Source organism: Hylobates moloch, unplaced genomic scaffold (assembly GCF_009828535.3).
Source record: "Hylobates moloch isolate HMO894 unplaced genomic scaffold, HMol_V3 SCAFFOLD_7, whole genome shotgun sequence".
NCBI lineage: Eukaryota > Metazoa > Chordata > Mammalia > Primates > Hylobatidae > Hylobates > Hylobates moloch.
This window is the reverse complement of record NW_026652282.1, coordinates 93,699,808-93,719,281: the sequence shown is the minus strand read 5'-3', so window position 1 is coordinate 93,719,281 and position 19,474 is coordinate 93,699,808. Positions and strand designations below refer to the sequence as shown.

The 19,474-nt window shown below is 42.2% G+C and overlaps 1 protein-coding gene across 1 annotated transcript in view; it reads left to right on the top strand.

Annotated features, from left to right (window-relative positions):
- Positions 1-19,474, top strand: part of TRPC5 (transient receptor potential cation channel subfamily C member 5) — a 317,096-nt gene that overhangs the window by 232,821 nt on the left and 64,801 nt on the right. The window contains exons 3-5 of the mRNA XM_032756245.2: positions 2,643-2,979; positions 4,614-4,753; positions 9,587-9,909. Of these exons, the coding sequence (XP_032612136.2) occupies positions 2,643-2,979; positions 4,614-4,753; positions 9,587-9,909 (800 nt within the window). The remainder of the gene's footprint in view (positions 1-2,642; positions 2,980-4,613; positions 4,754-9,586; positions 9,910-19,474) is intronic.

The following is a 19,474-nucleotide window of genomic DNA, read 5'->3' as shown; positions in this document are numbered from 1 at the left end:
CTCCTGCCTCACTCTCCTGAGTAGCTGAGATTACAGGTGCACACCACCATGCCCAGCTAATTCTTGTATTCTTAGTAGAAACGGGATTTCATCATGTTGGCCCGGCTGACCTCAAACTCCTGACCTCAAGTGATCTGCCTGCCTCGGCCTCTATTATTATTATTATTACTATTATTATTATTATTATTATTATTATTGACAGGATCTCACTCTGTTGCCCAGGCTGGAGTGCAGTGGCAATATCTCTGCTCACTGCAGCCTCTGCCTCCTGGGTTCAAGCGATTCTCTTGATTCAGCCACCCGAGTAGCTGGGATTACAGGTACACACCAACACGCCCTACAATTTTTGTATTTTTAGTAGAGATGGGGTTTCACCATGTTGGCAAGATTGGTCTTGAATTCCTGGCATCAAGCGATCTCCCCGCCTCGGCCTCTCAAAGCTCCAGGCCTACAGGCATGAGCCACCGTGCCCAGCTGAGTCCATGCTATCTTTAATGGCCAAAGACCATCGTCTTGATCTTCTCTAACCCGTTTACCTCTCCAGCCTGGTCTTTTGCCATTCACAGCCTTGCAATTTAAGCTGCAGCCACCCTGACTGCAGTAGCCCCCCATATACAAGGCAGGCTCTTTTTCACCTCTATGCCTTGGTCATGTGATCCTCTCTGCTCTGGCGGTTTACTCTCTTTTCTTTTCCTCTCCCACACCTAGCCAACTGTTGCACATCTTTTAATGCTTCAGTCAGGTATCACCTACTCCAGGAAGCCTTCGCTAAGCAATCCAGAATTGTCTCTCCCTTGTGTTCCCATTATGCCATGGTCATATCATTTTTGGTGCCCTTACTATACAACTGTATAACTCTCCTGTTGTACTTCTGTTTCCCTCAGTAGACTGTGAGCTCCCAGCAGTTCTTCTACTGCAAAGGTCTTGCTTTACTCTTTGACTTTTCTGTATTTTCTTGGACTTCATCATCCTAGCCTTTGGCATAGGCTACTGTGGCAAAAAAAAAAAAAAAAAAAGAGTAGAAAGGGACTATAGGATTTTGTCTTTTTGTGTATGAATGCGTCGAAAGGAAGTGTGAGGGCATAATGGAGATCATGAACATGTTTGGAGGAAATGACATCACAGGATGAAAACATTTTAGAGCTTATTTTTGGTAGTTTCATACCAGTAATCTTCTTTAGGACAGGCTAGACCCCAAAATATATAATGGCTCAAACACAACAGAACTTTCTGCGTGATGTAACATTCCAAAACAGGTATTCTTATTCAGCAGGCTAGTTCTGCTAACATGGTTATTGAGGGACGGGGGCTGACAGAAGCCCTTAGATCACACCAGGTTATCACATCCCAGTCAGTCAGAAAAGGAAAAGAACATGTAGGAGCACACATGGGAAACTTCTATAGGCCCGACCTGGTTGTGCCACACAGCATTTCCCACAGTGAGAAATAAGTCATATGGCCACACCTCACTGCAAGGGAGCCTGGGTAATGTAGTCCAGCTGTGTGCTCAAGGAGAAGAAGAATGGTTGTGGTGGGAAACTAGTGACCTTCACAGATAAACTAACAGTAAAGTTAGGCAAGTTTACCTTTGGTGTTGGGTAAATGATGAAAGAGGTTTATTTCCTTTGTACTAGTAAGCTAAATGGTGCAGCTCTGTTTAACCTGTCCCATGGGAAGCTGGGGTAGTCAAATGTAGGCAGTATTTAAAATCATAGTTGACAGTTGAGCTCCCTGTTGAGTCACTTACCAGGAAGCAGCAGCTGGATAGTGATTTGCAATGCTGATGATTCCTTAATTATTAATCACTGACACTTTGTAGATTGCCTTTGAGTAAAATCCCAGCTGGGTTAGTATACAATATCATAATGCCAGCCCCCCAATATTTTTTCCTTTTGCATGTCTAGACTAGAGACGATATTAAATAGATGGCACAGTAGCAACCTGATTCATTACAAGCTAACCAAGAGGTGCTCAAAACAAAATCAAGAAAAATAAAAACAAAATATAAAAGAGAACTCATTTTCATTTCAAACCCTAGCTACAGGCATGGGCTTATTCCCTGCCAGTTTGTGTTTGCCCAAACAGAGTGCACACTGATGATGATCTCATGTAGACTAAGGGAATGAACAGATGTGAATCAATTTGAAATGAAATATCTCCATGATTCTCTGCTAAAAGGCATGTAAGTTCCCAGGAGAGTTTGTAAAACAGCTACCCAGGCTCTACTCTCTCCTCCATCCACACCCCAGGGTTTCATTTAGTCAGTCTGTAGAAGGACCTGGGGATTTAGATTTTTTAATGTTCCCTGGATGATTCTGATGTAAAACCAGGTTTGAGGAAGGACAACTCTGACAGGGTGGGAGGGACAATAGGAAGGTATGCCAAAGCATGAACCAGACAGAGTGATTTTGTTTTAATATATTAAAAAATAATGAACAGTAAGGAAAATCTAGTTTCATAGTTTGACGTGAAGAGCCGTCTCTGGGGTTAGATGCATTCACAGGCACCTAGAAAACAGGCCTCTTCTGGGGATTGGCCATACAATCCCTTGCCAGAGCTGACTGTAAACTAGGAAAGGTATTATGACGGTAGATTTTCTCCTGGACATTCCAGATGCCTAACTTGTTTTCTTCTTTTCCCAGTTTGTTGCTCAGCCCAACTGCCAACAGTTGCTTGCCACCCTGTGGTATGACGGCTTCCCTGGATGGCGGCGGAAACACTGGGTAGTCAAGCTTCTAACCTGCATGACCATTGGGTTCCTGTTTCCCATGCTGTCTATAGCCTACCTGATCTCACCCAGGAGCAACCTTGGGCTGTTCATCAAGAAACCCTTTATCAAGTTTATCTGCCACACAGCATCCTATTTGACCTTCCTCTTTATGCTTCTCCTGGCTTCTCAGCACATTGTCAGGACAGACCTTCATGTACAGGGGCCTCCCCCAACTGTCGTGGAATGGATGATATTGCCTTGGGTTCTAGGTAAGTCAAAGGGACCAGGAGCTATGGCCAGACTGCCTGATGGTCCTGTTTAAATAAACTACTAGAACAGGCAGTCAGACTAGCTCTGAACTAGGGCACCCCCACCCCACCCCCATGCAGTGTGGTAGTTCTTTGTTGGGAGTCTCAGAAATGTAGTTCCTTCTGTCCCAGGCGCTGGTCACTCAATATTGTCTGGTCCATGGTGAGATTGGCAGTACACCTAGGGCTTGCTTTTGCTAACCTAATATCTTCAAGGACAGAGAAGCTGTCTGTCAGTTAGTCTAGAGACAAAGCCAAGTATCAGTCAGGACAGGCCTCAAGTAAGGTAAGCAGAGCAAGTGCTGATCAGTCTATTCAAAGCACCTTTTCCCATAACCAAGGAGCACATGAATCTGCTCATTTCTCATGGCTACTCCACACGACCCAGTTATTGTTCAGGGTCTACATTCTATTTGGACACTGACTTCACAACCAAGGGGGAAACCTGGGAAATTCACACACATCATGGTAAAAGCAGCCCTACCAGTAGTCTCCAGGCATAATTAGATTGCACTGGACTCTCCAACACATACTGTGCTGTGACTCTGTGCTCCAGGGTGGTAGTCCTCATCCTTGAGGAGGTAAAACTAAGTTATGATTTGAGATGGGCTAGGAGACAAGGATGGCACCAACTGAGTGACTCATATGAGGGAGAGAAGCATTCTCAAGAGGCCATAGACCATTTAGGGCTATAATACTTGTGTAAAAATTTTATTCCCTTACAATGGGAAGGCAGATGAGGAATTAGAAGTGATAACAAGTAACAGAGAACAAAAGTGCTAAGACGCTAGAGAAGAAAAAAAACAATGGAATGAATGATCTTCTAAGTCCTTGCTACTCAAACTGTGGTCCCCAAACCAGCAATATCAGTACCACCTGGGAGATTATTTGACACAAAGAACCTCAGGTGCCACCCGGGATCTGAATTTTAACATGATCCTCAGGTAATTCACATGTACTTTAAAGTCTGAGAAAGTGCGGCCCTAGACCACAGCCACACCTTTTACTATTTACTTTATTCCAAGGCTGAAGAAACATCCATGTCATCAGGTAAAATTTTACAAAACTTCTAGATGATGAGAGAAAAAAGGAAAAAAAATGAGTTATAAATTATTTTGGGCCCCATTGCCTAGCTTTAGCCCCAACATCTGGTAATTTGATCCATGATCAGCTTGCTCACCTCAAAACACATTGAGAAGTTTTCTTTCCTGAACCCAGTGGAAACTAAAGACTATGGGATAATACTGATCTAATTAATTTATTGATGAAATGATTCCGATTCCAAAATGGAAAGGAAGCAGAATCAGGCACCCAAAATTGCAACATCATTCCAGTAACTATAGTAAAAATGCTAAGAGTAGTACCCAGAAAAGCATAACATATGGGCATTTTCAGGAAAAGCCTACCAGGTTTGGCAAGTTCAAAACTGGGAGGTGGAGTAGGAAAGCAAGTGATTATTGTCTCTCAAGGCTTCACTCCACTGAGACCCCAATTCATTCCTTAATTTCATCCTTATTCACTTGGAGGGAGGGATCCTTATATGATGACCAGGGCTGACCCTATGTAGAAATAAACTGTTTTCCTCCATTATTCAGGTTTCATTTGGGGTGAGATTAAGGAAATGTGGGATGGTGGATTTACTGAATACATCCATGACTGGTGGAACTTGATGGATTTCGCAATGAACTCCCTCTACCTGGCAACTATTTCCTTGAAGATTGTGGCCTATGTCAAGGTAAATTGGAATGTCTGCCATTTTTCCTACACAGCGATTTTGGCTACATTAAACTTTTGCACCGAGAGCATAAAGAGTTTTGAGAAAAAGTGATGATGATGATGGCTCAATCCATGTGGGAAATTACCATATAAACAGACATTCTTTCAGTGGTTTGTAAGCAGTGTCCACCTAAGCAAAGAAAGTGGAAAATGGAACAATTTGCAAATGAATCATTAGCTTCTGAGACTTTCAGGGTAAAAGTCTTCAGCTTTCGGTGTTTAAATGCTCTCTACGATATCCTTGCCAACATAATGGCCCAATGATGCTTGCATGGGGCCAGGGCAGAAAATTCACTGAATTCACTATCTCCAAAAGCTTCTCTTAATCCTTGTCACTTCATTAAAAATGGCTACTTTATATATGTCTAATATTATTCTCTCTGTGACACAATCATTAGTAATTCTTCCTCCCTGTGGGGTCATACAAAACAAGACTGTTTCTTTCTAACAGTGCTTCTGATATGATGTCATCTCTCCGTAACCCTCTGAGTTGTCTCTTCTCAAAGCTAAACATTCCCATTTATCTCAGCTGTTCTTCATATAATGACAAGTAGCAGAATCCCAGAAACATGACTACAGGTGGCACAGACTTTTAATAGCCCCTTCCTTTCTCATCACTTCCACCACCAGAATAATCACTCGAGCAGTTATAAATCCAGCATTTTTAGTATCACCCAACCTGTGCTTCTCTACCAATTCAGATAATGTACACAAACACACACACACCACCTTAATGCTTTTCCCACACAACATTCAGCTCGAATTATCCTGAAAATAGCTTCATGTTTGACATCTTACTTTGGGTAATCAGAGGCTCTGAGTTCAGGTCTGGTGCTTATTAAATAATGGGATTGCTGTCCTCCTTGTAGCCTGAGTTAAGCTTCTCCATGAGAAAAGGCTGACAATTCAGTCTCCAAGATTGTATAGTCAGTCATGCTTTTTGGCACTAAATTCCACATTAAGGACTTTTAGAACGGAAATATGGCTGTCCCCCAAATCTCCAACAACTTAGTTTATTTTTGTATCCCTAATATGCATATTGCATAAATTTTAAGACCTTGGGAGTTATGTAGAGCATGCATATTGAATGCAGTCATGAAACATTTTTGAAAGGAGCCCAAGAGTAGGCCCTATACATGTGGTGATCGTTTAACACATACTTACAACTTCCTTAAGAGAAAAAGCTGGTGAGGAAAATGTTTGAATCCCTAGTTAATGTGCCTGGGTGAAATCCATGTCATTCTGGCACTCTGCTGACTAAGTAACACTGTAAAGTAAAGGGAAAAGTTCTTCCTTTGGAAATGGTATTTATACACTGGAGGGACCTTAAATTATCAATCTAGAAATTGGTGGGTTTTGTTTAAACAGGAAAGCTTAGAATAAATGATGAAGAAAAGGATTAACATTTCGGGATATGAAAAATGTATCTGTAGATTCTCACCATTAGCTAATCACATAACCTGTCCGACTTTACTGGAGAGGCTTCCAAAGAGTTAGATACTTCTCCATCACAAAATATAAGGATAAATCTGCTCTATTAAGCTGGGTAAATGCCCCTTAACTGGCAAACACTTTATTCAAAGGAGACCTTTGCCAAGAAGTTGGAGTCCTTCCCAAAAAAGAATTTATAAAGCAAGACAGGCCACATGCAAAATTTGGATTTGTAATGAGAATTTATAAACGGGGATAATCAGATCTACCCATCCACAGAAGTCCAGGCTGGATGACCTTCCCCAAGCAGGCTGAGCCAACTTCTATGAGGCAAAGCCATAAGAACTGCTCCATAGGCTCCTTGAAATGTTTTCAATCACCATTGTACTGAAGCAGTACAGAAGCACCAAGGAATGAGCTGTTTTTAAAGATCCTTTATTTTATTAGAGTGCAAAAATTAGTCAACAATATCTATTCCACTTCACATGATCTAAAGCAAGTACCAAAAGGCACACACCAAAGTACTCAAAAGGAACAAATCTATATAAGACTGACCCTCATTGCCCCCAGATGATTCTACAAATGGAGTATAACCATTCTTTGCTTTTCTAGGATAGTACCACCTAGATCTATTCCATGACTGCCTTGCTTCCATGTGTGCCGAGTAAATCTGGACTATGCTACCCACTGAGTTATGGCCTTTCCTTCAGTCAGTGCTTAGCTAAAGACATAATAACACCCCCCTCAAATTCTTATTACTATTGAGTCCCCACATTAGGCTGTTCCTCTTCATATTTTGCTTTAGGGTTTATAAAATGCAATTTACATCTTTTGAAAGGCAAGGAGGCCAATTTTCTAACTGCATTCCATTTCAAAGGATGTAAGAAAAATCACTTGCCTCCAACAACAACTAACTCAAGAGTCAGGAGATCTGAATTTAATTCCCAATCTGATACTCATGAGCAGGGTTATCATAGGCAATCCCTCTACCTTTCTGAGCTGTAGATTCTGCCTCTGATAAATAAGCAGTAGATTAAACCAGATCAGTGGTGCTCAACCTTTTAAAAATTTTTTTCCCATGGTAGCACATCTTTAAGCAAAAACTCACACAGTAATCCAATATATAAAAAGCCCAAAGGACTGAGTTTGGCTTGAAGAGTGAGTCTTCTAAGACTCCACTTTGGCTCCCACAGTAGCTATGAGATGCCTCCATTGAACCCCCAGGCTCTAAGGAACACAGTTTAAAACCACTGTGTTAAATCAGGGGTCAGCAAACTATGGTCTGTGGTCCAAACCTGGCCTTCTGCCGTGTCCTTGTGGTTGTATATTGTCTAGGGCTCCTTTAGGATCACAAAGGAAGCATTGGGTAGTTGTGATGGGAACCACAGAGCCCACAAAGCCAAAAATATGTACTATCTGGTTCTTGACAGAAAGTTTGCCAACCTCTATGCTAGATGAGCTCCATGTTTATTCCCTGCACATACATGCTGTATCTTTCTCCAAAGGTGCAAAGTATCTATGTTCAAAATATAGATTTGCCATGTGAATCACGTTTTACACTTCTCAGTGTTCCATAAATTCAGATTCACCATCCTATGGGCAACAGACATCCCTGAGGTTACAGTTCTGGATGAGGAGAGAGGAAACCTCAAATTATGAGCTATACATGTTCCAGCTGATGATTTCTAGTTTTAAAACATAGGTCTGTTTTGTTATCAGCAAAGAGACTTTCACATATACCTCAAACCTTTAAAGGCTGATCTATCATCTGTGCTGTGATATCAACTATCATGTAAGTAACATTTAATAGAAATAGTGCTAGACTGAGTGTCTGGAGACCCGTGGATAACTTCTTGATGGCTCTGCCACCGACTTGCTGTGTGATCTTTAGCAAGTCACTCTGCCTATCTGGAATTCCTCCATTTGTAACACAGGCATAACCATTCCTACCCCTCACAGTAATGCAGTGCATGTTTGTTGGGGGAGTAAAAATGTAGAAATATAAGATTTGGCCAAGAGTACATAAAACTGATTGGCCGCCTAAAAGTCTATCCGAAGCAGAAGCACAAATATGGCACAGTTTCTCCAAGCTCCTCTGACAGAGAAGAATATTGGATATACACAAGTGATTTTAACCGCACCAGTTTCCTCAGTTGTTGGAACTGAAGCACATTTTAGAAATGCTAACAATATAATTTGGCCCCCAATGCAACATTTTCTCAGGAAAGTTGTTTACATTTAGTCCTGAGAAATTGTGATATTTAAATGTGAGCTCAAGGCAATATGCTTCAAATTAAATTCCAGGCAAAATCTACTTCTGTCCTGGGAAGGTAATAAGTAATTCCTTGTATTTCCATAACATCTCCACTTATGGAGTACACAGACTTTTGCATATGGATACAGAATCACAAACATGTGCAGTGGGTAGGAGGCATTATCCTCATTTTGTGGTGAAATTAAAAGACACAGGCAGTTTTAAGTGACAATGCCCAAATTGGAGCTCAGATCTCACAATGAAGTCATCTTTCTACAAGGCTACTCCTAATATGCTGGGGGCTGGAAACCTGGGATGGGTCACCAACCCAATAAATACTGGTTCTTCCCCTCCTTCAAGCCCCTGGTTCTTCATGTGTGCTAAAGGAACATTCTAACTTACAGGGTTGTCAAATGAACTGTAAAATACATCCATACACCACTGTGTGGGGCAGTACTAAATTCATTACCTGAAAGGTTGACATGCCATTTGCAGTAGTGTAGAATGCATTATAGCCTGCTAAAAATTCAGCAGAAAGCTCCAGTGAATGGCTCCCTAAGGATCCTCCATCAGCCCCAAACTGCAGTCAGCAAGGGAGTGAGAATGAACACTGAATACCGAGAAGGCTGCGTCTACCCCTTGTCTTTCAGTAACAGCACGTTGTCCATGGTGCTCAGAGCCCAGTGAGGGATTGAGCAAGTACATTTGATTTGAAATCTTTAGGAAGCAGGGTGATTTTTCCCCACTATCTTGGGCATACTAGTGCCTCTGTTTCAGTGACACTCCCCAACAATCTGGTAAACCCACAGTTAGAAAATGTCTGTTGATAAGCCACATGTGGTTGCTGCAGATGATTGATCTAAAATTTATTCTTCTATGTGTACATCCCAGGTATATACGTGGATGGGAGTGGGACGAAGAGAGTTGTTAGCAGCACATGTTAATTGGGCAAGAAAGACAAATAGTGTCATGCATGGGGCCTGTTGCATAATGAATGCTTGATGCATATTTTGGTGGCTTTGTTTGGGTATAGAAGCAAGGGAAAAAGGGAAAGTTTTATAAATGCTCACTGTACCCCTCATCTTGTGCACTTGTTGTTTCTTTCAGTATAATGGTTCTCGTCCAAGGGAGGAATGGGAAATGTGGCACCCGACTCTGATTGCAGAAGCACTCTTCGCAATATCCAACATTTTAAGTTCGTTGCGTCTCATATCCCTGTTCACAGCCAACTCCCACTTAGGACCTCTGCAGATCTCTTTGGGACGCATGCTGCTTGATATCCTCAAATTCCTCTTTATCTACTGCCTGGTACTACTAGCTTTTGCCAATGGACTGAACCAGCTTTACTTTTATTATGAAACCAGAGCTATCGATGAGCCCAACAACTGCAAGGGGATCCGATGTGAGAAACAGAACAATGCCTTCTCCACGTAAGACAATCCCCTTTCCTTTTTTTTTTTTTTTTTTGCCATTTTTTCCGCCTTCTCCATTTTTGTCCTGTTTTCAGCCTACGGCTTCATCACTGCCACTTGACTGTGAAGGCAGTGCTCACTGTGGATCCACTCAAAGGGTCAGAGGTGGAGGAATGTTCTTCTCTTACTACAGGGTACTAGGAGATGAAGTGAAGTTAGGTGAGGTAGGAAAGAAACAAGCACATACATGGGATTCCAGGAAGTCATCTAAAGAGTTGGTTCTGAACTATGTTGGTAGCATTACATATTTTTAAAAGAATTAATTGGAGTGAGGTAGATAATTCCTCACTCAAAATGTGGCACCCAGGTAATGAAACAGCAAAGCTATTCCTCTGAACGAGTGGCTATCAAAGCTAACTTTACTATTGTGAATCAAGGAAGGATGCAAACATATCTTAATGCACACCCATTTGTAGGTGTAATCTCGAGAGGGGACAGGCTGAAAGTAGGACTAGCATCCACTCTCCTGTTACATTAATTTAAGGTTTCAGGTGGGCCAAGTGTCACTCAGCACTAATTGGAAATGTCTCAGGACACAAGAGATAACTCATGATTCTGTCCATGAGTCCACTGCCTCTGAACACATGGAACTCCTGTGCCTTTGCTTAGTACTGTCAAGACCTACTTTTCGGGGGACCTTCAAGCCTTCAGAACGGCTTTTACTTTCTGATAAATCAATGCTAGGGGAAATAGACAAGAGAAAACAAATAAGTACATGTCAGGCTGTTAGGAGCTGTCCTGGGCTGACCCTGAATTCAGTGTCCTGCATCTTTTCCATCTCCATCCCTACTTCGGGAGAGTGCAACTCATCACTGGTATTCATAGCAATGACCCCAAGGTCATACAAGATTCTTAGTCATTAAACTAAGATACAATTTTTTCCTTATGACGCCATAAACCAACACAGTTCAGTGGACTTGGACATTCTAGAAATGTGCTCCATAACAAAGGCCAGAGAAAAAAAGGACTGTTGCAGTGATAGAGAAAAATAAACAAAACAAAACAGTGCTATCTAGCTGATTCTTGTTATTTGTCTCTACCAGCATTTCCTAAAATGGATTCACACAAACCACAGCTCAGTGGCATGTTAATAGACAGGAGAATGGAATCTATGATTAAACCTCCTGCACTAGGCCATGCTCCTTGTCTCTCTTCCCGAAACTCAGGGCTAAATCTTGGGTGTGGAAACCAGATTAATGTGCAAGGAGAAGGAGTTGACAAAGAGATAGTGCTATTTTGGTTAAGCCAACCAGGAGTGTATAACAGCAGCTTAGCTCGCTAGTACCTCTTGACTAGGAATGGCTTCCTCTCCTGCATTACTCTAGAGACAGAACTCACAGCAACCTTTTCAACATAAAAAGTAATTGTGTAGTGGCCTGAGCACCAGGAGACTGCATTTGTTCCCATCAAAGTGTTCAACAGAATTAAATACATGAATGAGAGGTGCCTTTCAGGAGGTCAGGTCCCTGCCAATTATGCTTTCATGTGTACTCTGCTGAGGAAATTTATGAAATGCCTCCTTGCAAGTTTGTAATGATTATTAACACCCCTGTTGCCAACTGACATTTTGCTCCTATCACTTGCCTAGCAGGGACAATTGAAAAGAATGGGCACCTGTCATACACAAAATTAGATCTTGGGGTATCAGATGTGAAGAAGCATTGTCATGGTGGGGCCAAATCAGCAGTAATGTTACTTCAACTTTCCCTCTATCAGTTGATTTTTTTCCTCCATAGAAGGCTGACTCATATTTATGTTTTCTTTTAAATGCCTCAACTCAGGGATTCATTCATTCATTCATTCATTCATTCATTCATTTGTTGAGATGGAGTCTTGCTCTGCCACCCAGACTGGAGTACAGTGGTGTGATCCCAGCTCACTGCAACCTCTCTCTCCCAGGTTCAAGGGATTCTTGTGCCTCAGCCTCCTGAGTAGCTGGGATTACAGGTGCCCACCACCATGCCTGGCTAATTTTTATATTTTTAGTAGAGATGGAGTTTTGCCATGTTGCCCAGGCTGGTCTCGAACTCCTGACCTCAGGTGATCCACCCGTCTCAGCCTCCCAAAGTGCTGGGATGACAGGTCTGAGCCACTGCACCCGGCCTCAGGCATTTATCATACCTGTTAAAATACATGTTACTCAGCCAGGGAGTTAGAAAGATTCTGCTTTTAGAGAAGGGGATAGTTTGTTTATGTATCTGGTGGAAAGTTTGGTACCTGCTTATTGTTATCCTTTTCCTTCTGATTCTCCAGAGATGCCATTGCTTTTCTTCCACATAAAGAAAAAAACAGGCCAGTCGTGGTGACTCACACCTATAATCCCAGCACTTTGGGAGGCCAAGGCGGGCAGATCACCTGAGGTCGGGAGTTCAAGACCAGCCTGGCCAACAATGGAGAAACCTTGTTTCTACTAAAAATACAAAATTAGCCGGGTTTGGTGGCACATGCCTGTAATCCCAGCTACTCGGGAGGCTGAGGCAGGAGAATCGCTTGAACCTGGGAGGCAGAGGTTGCAGTGAGCCAAGATCACACCATTGCACTCCACTCCAGCCTGGGTAACAAGAGCAAAACTCCATCTCCAAAAAAAAAAAGAAAGAAAGAAAGAAAAAAGAACAAACAATCTTTTCTCCTTAGGCATACAATTTAAGGGAAACTCATTGTCCTTGCTGACAACCACATGACAGTACTGCTGGGGGTCTGAGTTTGGTATTGCATACTGGGAGTACGTGGCCTTCATCTGCTGTCAAAAGAAACAATTAGAAAGACATTATCATTCTGAAGACAAAGGACTTGTGAGAGAAAAAGAAGCTAACTTGATCCAGCCCTCATCTCCTGATGCCTCCTGAATACACCTGGCTGTTTCACAGACCCCTCAAATACAGGATGTCCACAACTAAATTCCTTATTCCTTATCTCCGTATCTTTACTTCCAACCTATATCCCCTTTAATTCCTCATCTCATTAAATGACACTAACCAGAATCCCAGGAGTCATCTGGGACTCTTACACCTTCCCTCATGAAACACATCATCAAGTGTGTCACTCAGCCTTATCAGTTCTACTTCTGAAGTATCCCTTGAATACCTCTCTCTCTCTCTCTCTCTCATTCTCTCTCTCTCTCTCTCTCTCACACACACACACACACACACACACACACTCACTCATCCCACTGTCTTGGTTCAGGCCTAAATCATTTTTCCCAAGGACTGTGGCAACAGACTCTTGACTGGTCTGTCTGCCTCCAATCTGGTCTTCTCTCCAAACAATCTCCCACTTGCTATGCGGAAGTTTCTTTCTAAATACCTGTTGCATCCTGGCCCCCACTGGCTTCATGCCTGCCAGAATACCTGAATCTTCTCCATAACATCTTGCCTCTTTACCATAACACACAGGGCCTTGGCAATCTGACTCTTGCCTCTCCAGTCTTTTACTGCTCTCCTCCTTTGTCAACATTTTGCTGTTCTCCAACTATAGGAAAGTGTCTCAGCCCTTCAGACCTTTGTACATCACATGCCATTACCTCTGAATGGAACACCCATCCTCACCTAGCCAGCCTGGCAAACTCATACCCATCTTTCCAACTGCTGCCAAAGGGCTACCTGCTCTAAAGCCTTTCTTATCCATTCTAACCCCACTCTCAGCTGCAGGCTTCTTCTAGAATGCATGTTTCCCATGGCATTCTAAACACATCTCCATTATGTTACATAAACTGTTGTATTTCAGACATCTGTGCCTCTCTCTCCCACCAGACTGAGACTCCCATCTTAGTAAGCTTTGCATCTGCCATAGAGGGGCCTAAGATATAAAGGTGCTCAACATGGCTACTGAACAATTGAGTGAAAAGACAAAGATGACGTCCAAAAGCAATCCTATCTTTTTAAGCTTTTTATTTGGAGATAACTGTAGTTACATTGTAATTGGAAGAAATAATAGAGAGAGAAATCTGTAAATCCTTCACCCATTTTTCCCAGGCATAACATCTTGCATAGTTATAGTACATTATCACAACCAGGAAATCGACACTGATAAAATCCAGTGGCCTCATTCAGATTTCACCAGTTTTATGTGCAAGCCATTTGCAACAACATACATGGGCCTAAGAGTAATCTTGTCTTTAATTACAGATAATCTACTTCTGCTTCTACCCACTCTACCCCCCAGGATGACTAAAGTATCTGGCCAACTCTGTCACTCTACTGATCCACTTTGAGCTTGCTTTCAGCAAAAACCCTTGGCCTTTCTCCTACCTCTCTCATCCTGTACTTGGGCACTTGGCATGAGAGAAAAGCTCTACATTGATCCCTATATATTTCATCTTATTAGTTCCAGCCCCTTGCTCCAAGGTGTTGAAGTCTTTCTGAGTCTTTATCCTGTCATCCAGTTTATTAGCTTTCCCTCTAGTCTTGTGTCATCTGAAGATCTAAGAAGCATGCCATCGATTTCCATCCAAAGCGTTGAAAAAACTGTCAGGCAGGCTTGGTATTCTCTGGGTGGAATATTGGGCAGCTATTAAAATGATACACATGAAGACTCTGTATATACATAAAAAAGTTTCTGAACCCAAAATGTGTAATTTTTTAAAAATCACAGAAATTGGGTTGGGCGCTGTGGCTCACGCCTGTAATCTCAGCACTTTGGGAGGCTGAACCAGGCAGATCACTTGAGGTCAGGAGTTCGAGGCCAGCCTGGCCAACATGAGGAAACCCCGTCTCTACTAAAAATACAAAAATCAGCCAGGTGTGGTGGTGGGCACCTGTAATCCCAGCTACTTGGGAGGCTGGGGCAGGAGAATCACTTGAACCGGGGAGGCGGAGATTGCAGTGAGCCGAGATTGTGCCATTGCACTCCAGCCTGGGCATCACATGGAGACTGTGTCTCAAGAACAAACAAACACCAGAGATTGTATAAACTATGATTGCAACTATGTACAATTAGATATTCAAATGGATAATAATCTATAAAGACAAAGGAATGTAAAATAACAAGGTGGAAGGTTTAATAATAATAATGAAATAATCAATATTTACTGAGTGCTAGGAACGGGCACTATTACAAATCAGCTTTTCATGAATTAACTCATGTAATCCTCACTACCATGCTATCAGGTAGACAGTGTTGTTATTACCCATTTTACAGATAGGGAAACTAGAGTACAACGCAGTTGTGTGAAACGAGGTGATACAGTTATGTGTGTGGGCTTCAGAGTCAAAAGAGCTGGGTACAAACTCTACCTCTGATACTTCCTGCCTGTGTGGTCACTCTGTGCCTCAGTATCTCATCTGAAAAATAGAAGAACAATAGTCGCTACTTTATAGATGTATAGCCAAATATAATATAGTCAGCCCTTCATATCTATGTCTTTTGCATTCATGGATTCAACCATCCATGGATCAAAAATATTTTTTAAAAAATGAATGGTTGCATCTGTACTGAATAGGTACAGACTTTTTTTCTTGTCATTATTCTCTAAATAATACAATATAGCAACCACTTACATGGCATTCACATTGTATTAGCTATCATAAGTAATCTAGAGATGATATAAAGCATATGGAATGGGCTAGGCATGGTGGTTCATGCCTGTAATTCCAACACTTTGGGATGCTGAAGCAGGAAGATCACTTGAGGCTAGGAGTTCAAGACCAGTGTGGGCAGTATAGCAAGATGCCTGTCTCTCCAAAAATTGTTCTTTTGTTTTTGCTTTTGTTTTTGTTTTTGTTTGAGATGGAGTCTCGCTCTGTCACTCAGGCTGCAGTGCAGTGGCACAATCTCGGCTCACTGCAAGCTCCACCTCCTGGGTTCACACCATTCTCCTGCCTCAACCTCCCGAGTAGCTGGGACTACAGGTGCCCGCCACCACGCCTGGCTAATTTTTTGTATTTTTAGTAGAGATGGGGTTTCACCGTGTTAGCCAGGATGGTCTCGATCTCCTGACCTCATGATCCGCCCAACTCGGCCTCCCAAAGTTCTGGGATTGCAGGCATGAGCCACCACATTTTGAAAAATTAGCTGGGTGTGGCGGTGCATGCCTGTAGTCCTACCTACTCAGGAGACTGAGGCAGGAGGGTCACTTGAGCCCAGGAGTTCAAAACTGCAGCATGCAATAATTGTGCCACCACACTCCAGCCTGGACGACAGAGTGAGATCTTTTCTCTAAAAATAAATAAATAAATAAATAAAAATAAACAATCAAAGTGAAAAAGTATATGGGAGGATATGTGCTTACGTTATACATAAACACTATGCCATTTTATATAAGGAACTTGAGCATCCATGGATTTGGGTATCTGTAGGAGGTCCTGGAACCAATCCTTTGCAGATATCGAGGGACAACTGTATATGCAAAGCACTTAGCACAATGCTTGGCATATAGTAAGAGCACAATAAATGTTAGCAATTACTATTTATCTTACCAAGAATCATTTTTGAGATGAGGAAAACTTGAAGTTGAAAGAGGCTATGTAACTTTCCCAACGTTATTTAATAAATGGCGGGGTCTAAAGTTCTCTCTTAGGCACTCTCCTCTATTGCCTCTACAGTGTGATTTGTGCATTTATGAAACAAGGCTTGGGTGCTATGGGAGCAAAAAAGAGGAGCATCTAACCCAGCCTTGTAGGAAAGGAGTTGGGGCAGGCTTCTAGAGGAGGTGGGGCTTCAACTGAGCCTCAAAGGTCAAACAAGAATTAGACAGAAAAGGAGAAAGGAAAGAAGCTAGAAGCTAGAAGCTAGAGGTTGGGGCAGGGTGAGGGTATTCTGTCCAGAGACAGGAGCTTGTCAAAGGCATAGTGGAATGAGAAATAGCAGGTCTAGGGAACTGTGGAATGGGTAAGGGTGTGATACCAAAGGGTCAGCTGTGTTAGGATTACAGCTTTTGCTCCATTTAGGCTATCAACATACAACTTGGGAAATATAGGATGATGTCCCTTCTTTCTCCCAACAAGCCTTTAACTTCTAGTTCATCCTCTAGTTCTTCTTTGTTGGTCTGAATTAGGTCCAGAGGAGTAAATCCTCTCCATACTCCTTCTACTTTTTGAAAGGGTAATTCCTCATCTCAAAGATGAGACTTTCGGCAAATGTTCAGAGGACTGAGTTCCCATCTCTATTCTACTTTACCCCTCCTAGCTTTGTGATCTATTTGTGGATGGCTCCCAACATGTGCAAGTTCTCCCTTAACCACCTGTTGTGGATTTGTCTTCTGTGCATTTAATATCGTTTTCTTGAATCTTTGTATCTTCAGTCTATGCCTCTTCTTGAGCTAGCAAGTTCCATATGTTTGTTTACTCTCTGCTAAATAAAAATGGACTAGTTGCTTTTTTCTAAAATACTCCCTCTTTAAAATTGAAAAGATAGTCCTTTGTTATTAAGATTCCATGGTTTGTCAACAAGTCTTTCCATCCCTATGATGACTTTATTATAGACCCAGCACCAAGTAGTACACCCCCACCACCACCAGTGGTGGCTCTTTCCCTGTGTATTAAACTGAGTCTAGAAGCCACAGAACCTCCAGCAAATGTCTCACCAGAATATTCTTTTCCACCTCACATGCCAGTCCCTCATTTTACCTGGGCATGCTTTTCAGCAGGCCAGCTTCTCCTGATGACCAGACCACACTGTAATATTTTGAGAAACATGTTGAGGACATTCTCACTACCAACCACCAAAACGGAGGAATGATCTTTCCTATCCCTCCCCATTTTCCCCTCTTGTGCAATTTTATCTATAAGGTTTCCCTGACTAGAATATCAGCACAGTTGAAGGCAGATTTATTTATTTATGCATGCATGCATTCATTGTTTGCTTATTATTTATTTATTTACTCATATGTAGAGAGAAACAGGGTCTAGCCCTGTCACCCAGGTTGGAGTGCAGTGGCATGATCATAGCTCACCGCAGCCTCAAATTCCTGGGCTCAAGCAATCCTCCCACCTCAGCCTCCCACGTAGCTGAGACTACAGGCACACGCCACCATACCTGGCTTTTTTTTTTTTTTTTTTTTTTTTTGATAACGGGGCTTTGTTATGTTGCTTGGGCTGGTCTCAAACTCGTGGGTTCAAGTAATCCTTCCAATATTGCCTCCCAAAGCTCTGGGATTATAGGCATGAGCCACCATGCCTGGCTGAGGGAAGATATTAAATGCTCAGACTTTTACTTTTAGGGAACGTTTGTATCTGTCAGTGTAAAAACTAGCAATAAACCCTATCCTCAAGCATAAGCCATTACAATTTTAATTGTTGTAGGGGTAGAGGTGAAGGTAACATCTATTCAGGAGAAGCAACTAATTAAGTAAGGCTCTACCAACATATTGATTACACATTTGCCCTAGTTTGTGGCCTTATTGTCTGTCAGGAAATCAACAAACACTTACTGAATGCATTCTGTGTTCAAGGTCATTCAGCTTCCAGGGACTCTGGTTCCTCAGAATGACATTCCTACTCACTGCAGCTGCTCTTTAAAATTCTGAACTACAATCTGCCCTGGCTTCTGTTACCTAGCAGCTGTGCTAGCTGCTTGTGCTATTTACTGCTGGCCTCCTGCCTGTCTGATTTCTGGTATCTAATAGACATCATCAGGTTTTGACTGTGCCCTCCTAGCAGGGGCCAGATTACTTAGCCCCATGTCTTCCTCATTTTTCAACCCTCTGCCTGCTTCTGTGATGCATTGTATTGCCTGGCCCTGACTGGTAAAGTCTCCTGAAAATTTAGATCCTGTGATAGGTCTGACTTGCCATATTGTCTGGTTCTTGTGCCCTGGCCCCTGAACTCCAGACTCTCATCTTACTATTGATTCTCAAATGCTTCACCAGCTGGCATTTACTTTCATCAAACAAAAAGCAAATTTATTCCTTTTAGGCTAGCTCTCCAGCAGCGTGATGCTGAAAAGATCATGGAATTTATCTATGATAATCAGAGAAGAGCCACTTAGCAAGTTGAGAAGGGCCTTGTGCACATTGCCCAGGCAGCCCTGAAAAGGGCCTTGAGAGTCAGACCAGTGCAGAGCACAGCCTTAAACAAAATAAACTAGCCCTTGTTGTGCAGCCTACTGACTGCAAAATTGTCAATGGGATTGGAATCTTCTCTACTTTAATCTAATGATAACAGTAATAGTAATAGTTTACATGTATTCATTCATTTCTTCAATAAATGTCATTTAGTGCCTATTATGTGCCAGCTACCTAGTAGCTATGTCTCTGCCTCCATAGAGCTTACATTCTAGTAGAGAGGGATGGAAAATAACCAATTAAACCAAAAATTACCTAATATAATTTTATGAAGCTTCAAGTGTACAAAGAAAATTAAACAAGACAATAGGATAGAGAATAACTGATGGAGCTACATTAGGTAGAGCAACCAAGAAAAGCCTCTCTGAAGAAGTGACATTTGAGCTGAGACCTTGATGATAAGAAGGCAGCTGTGTAAAGATCGGGGGGCAGAGCACTTTCAAACAGAGGGACTCCTTAAAGCACCTCTCACCCACCTCTAAAGTGAACCGAAGAACAAATCCGTAAGACTCTCAAAATACATTG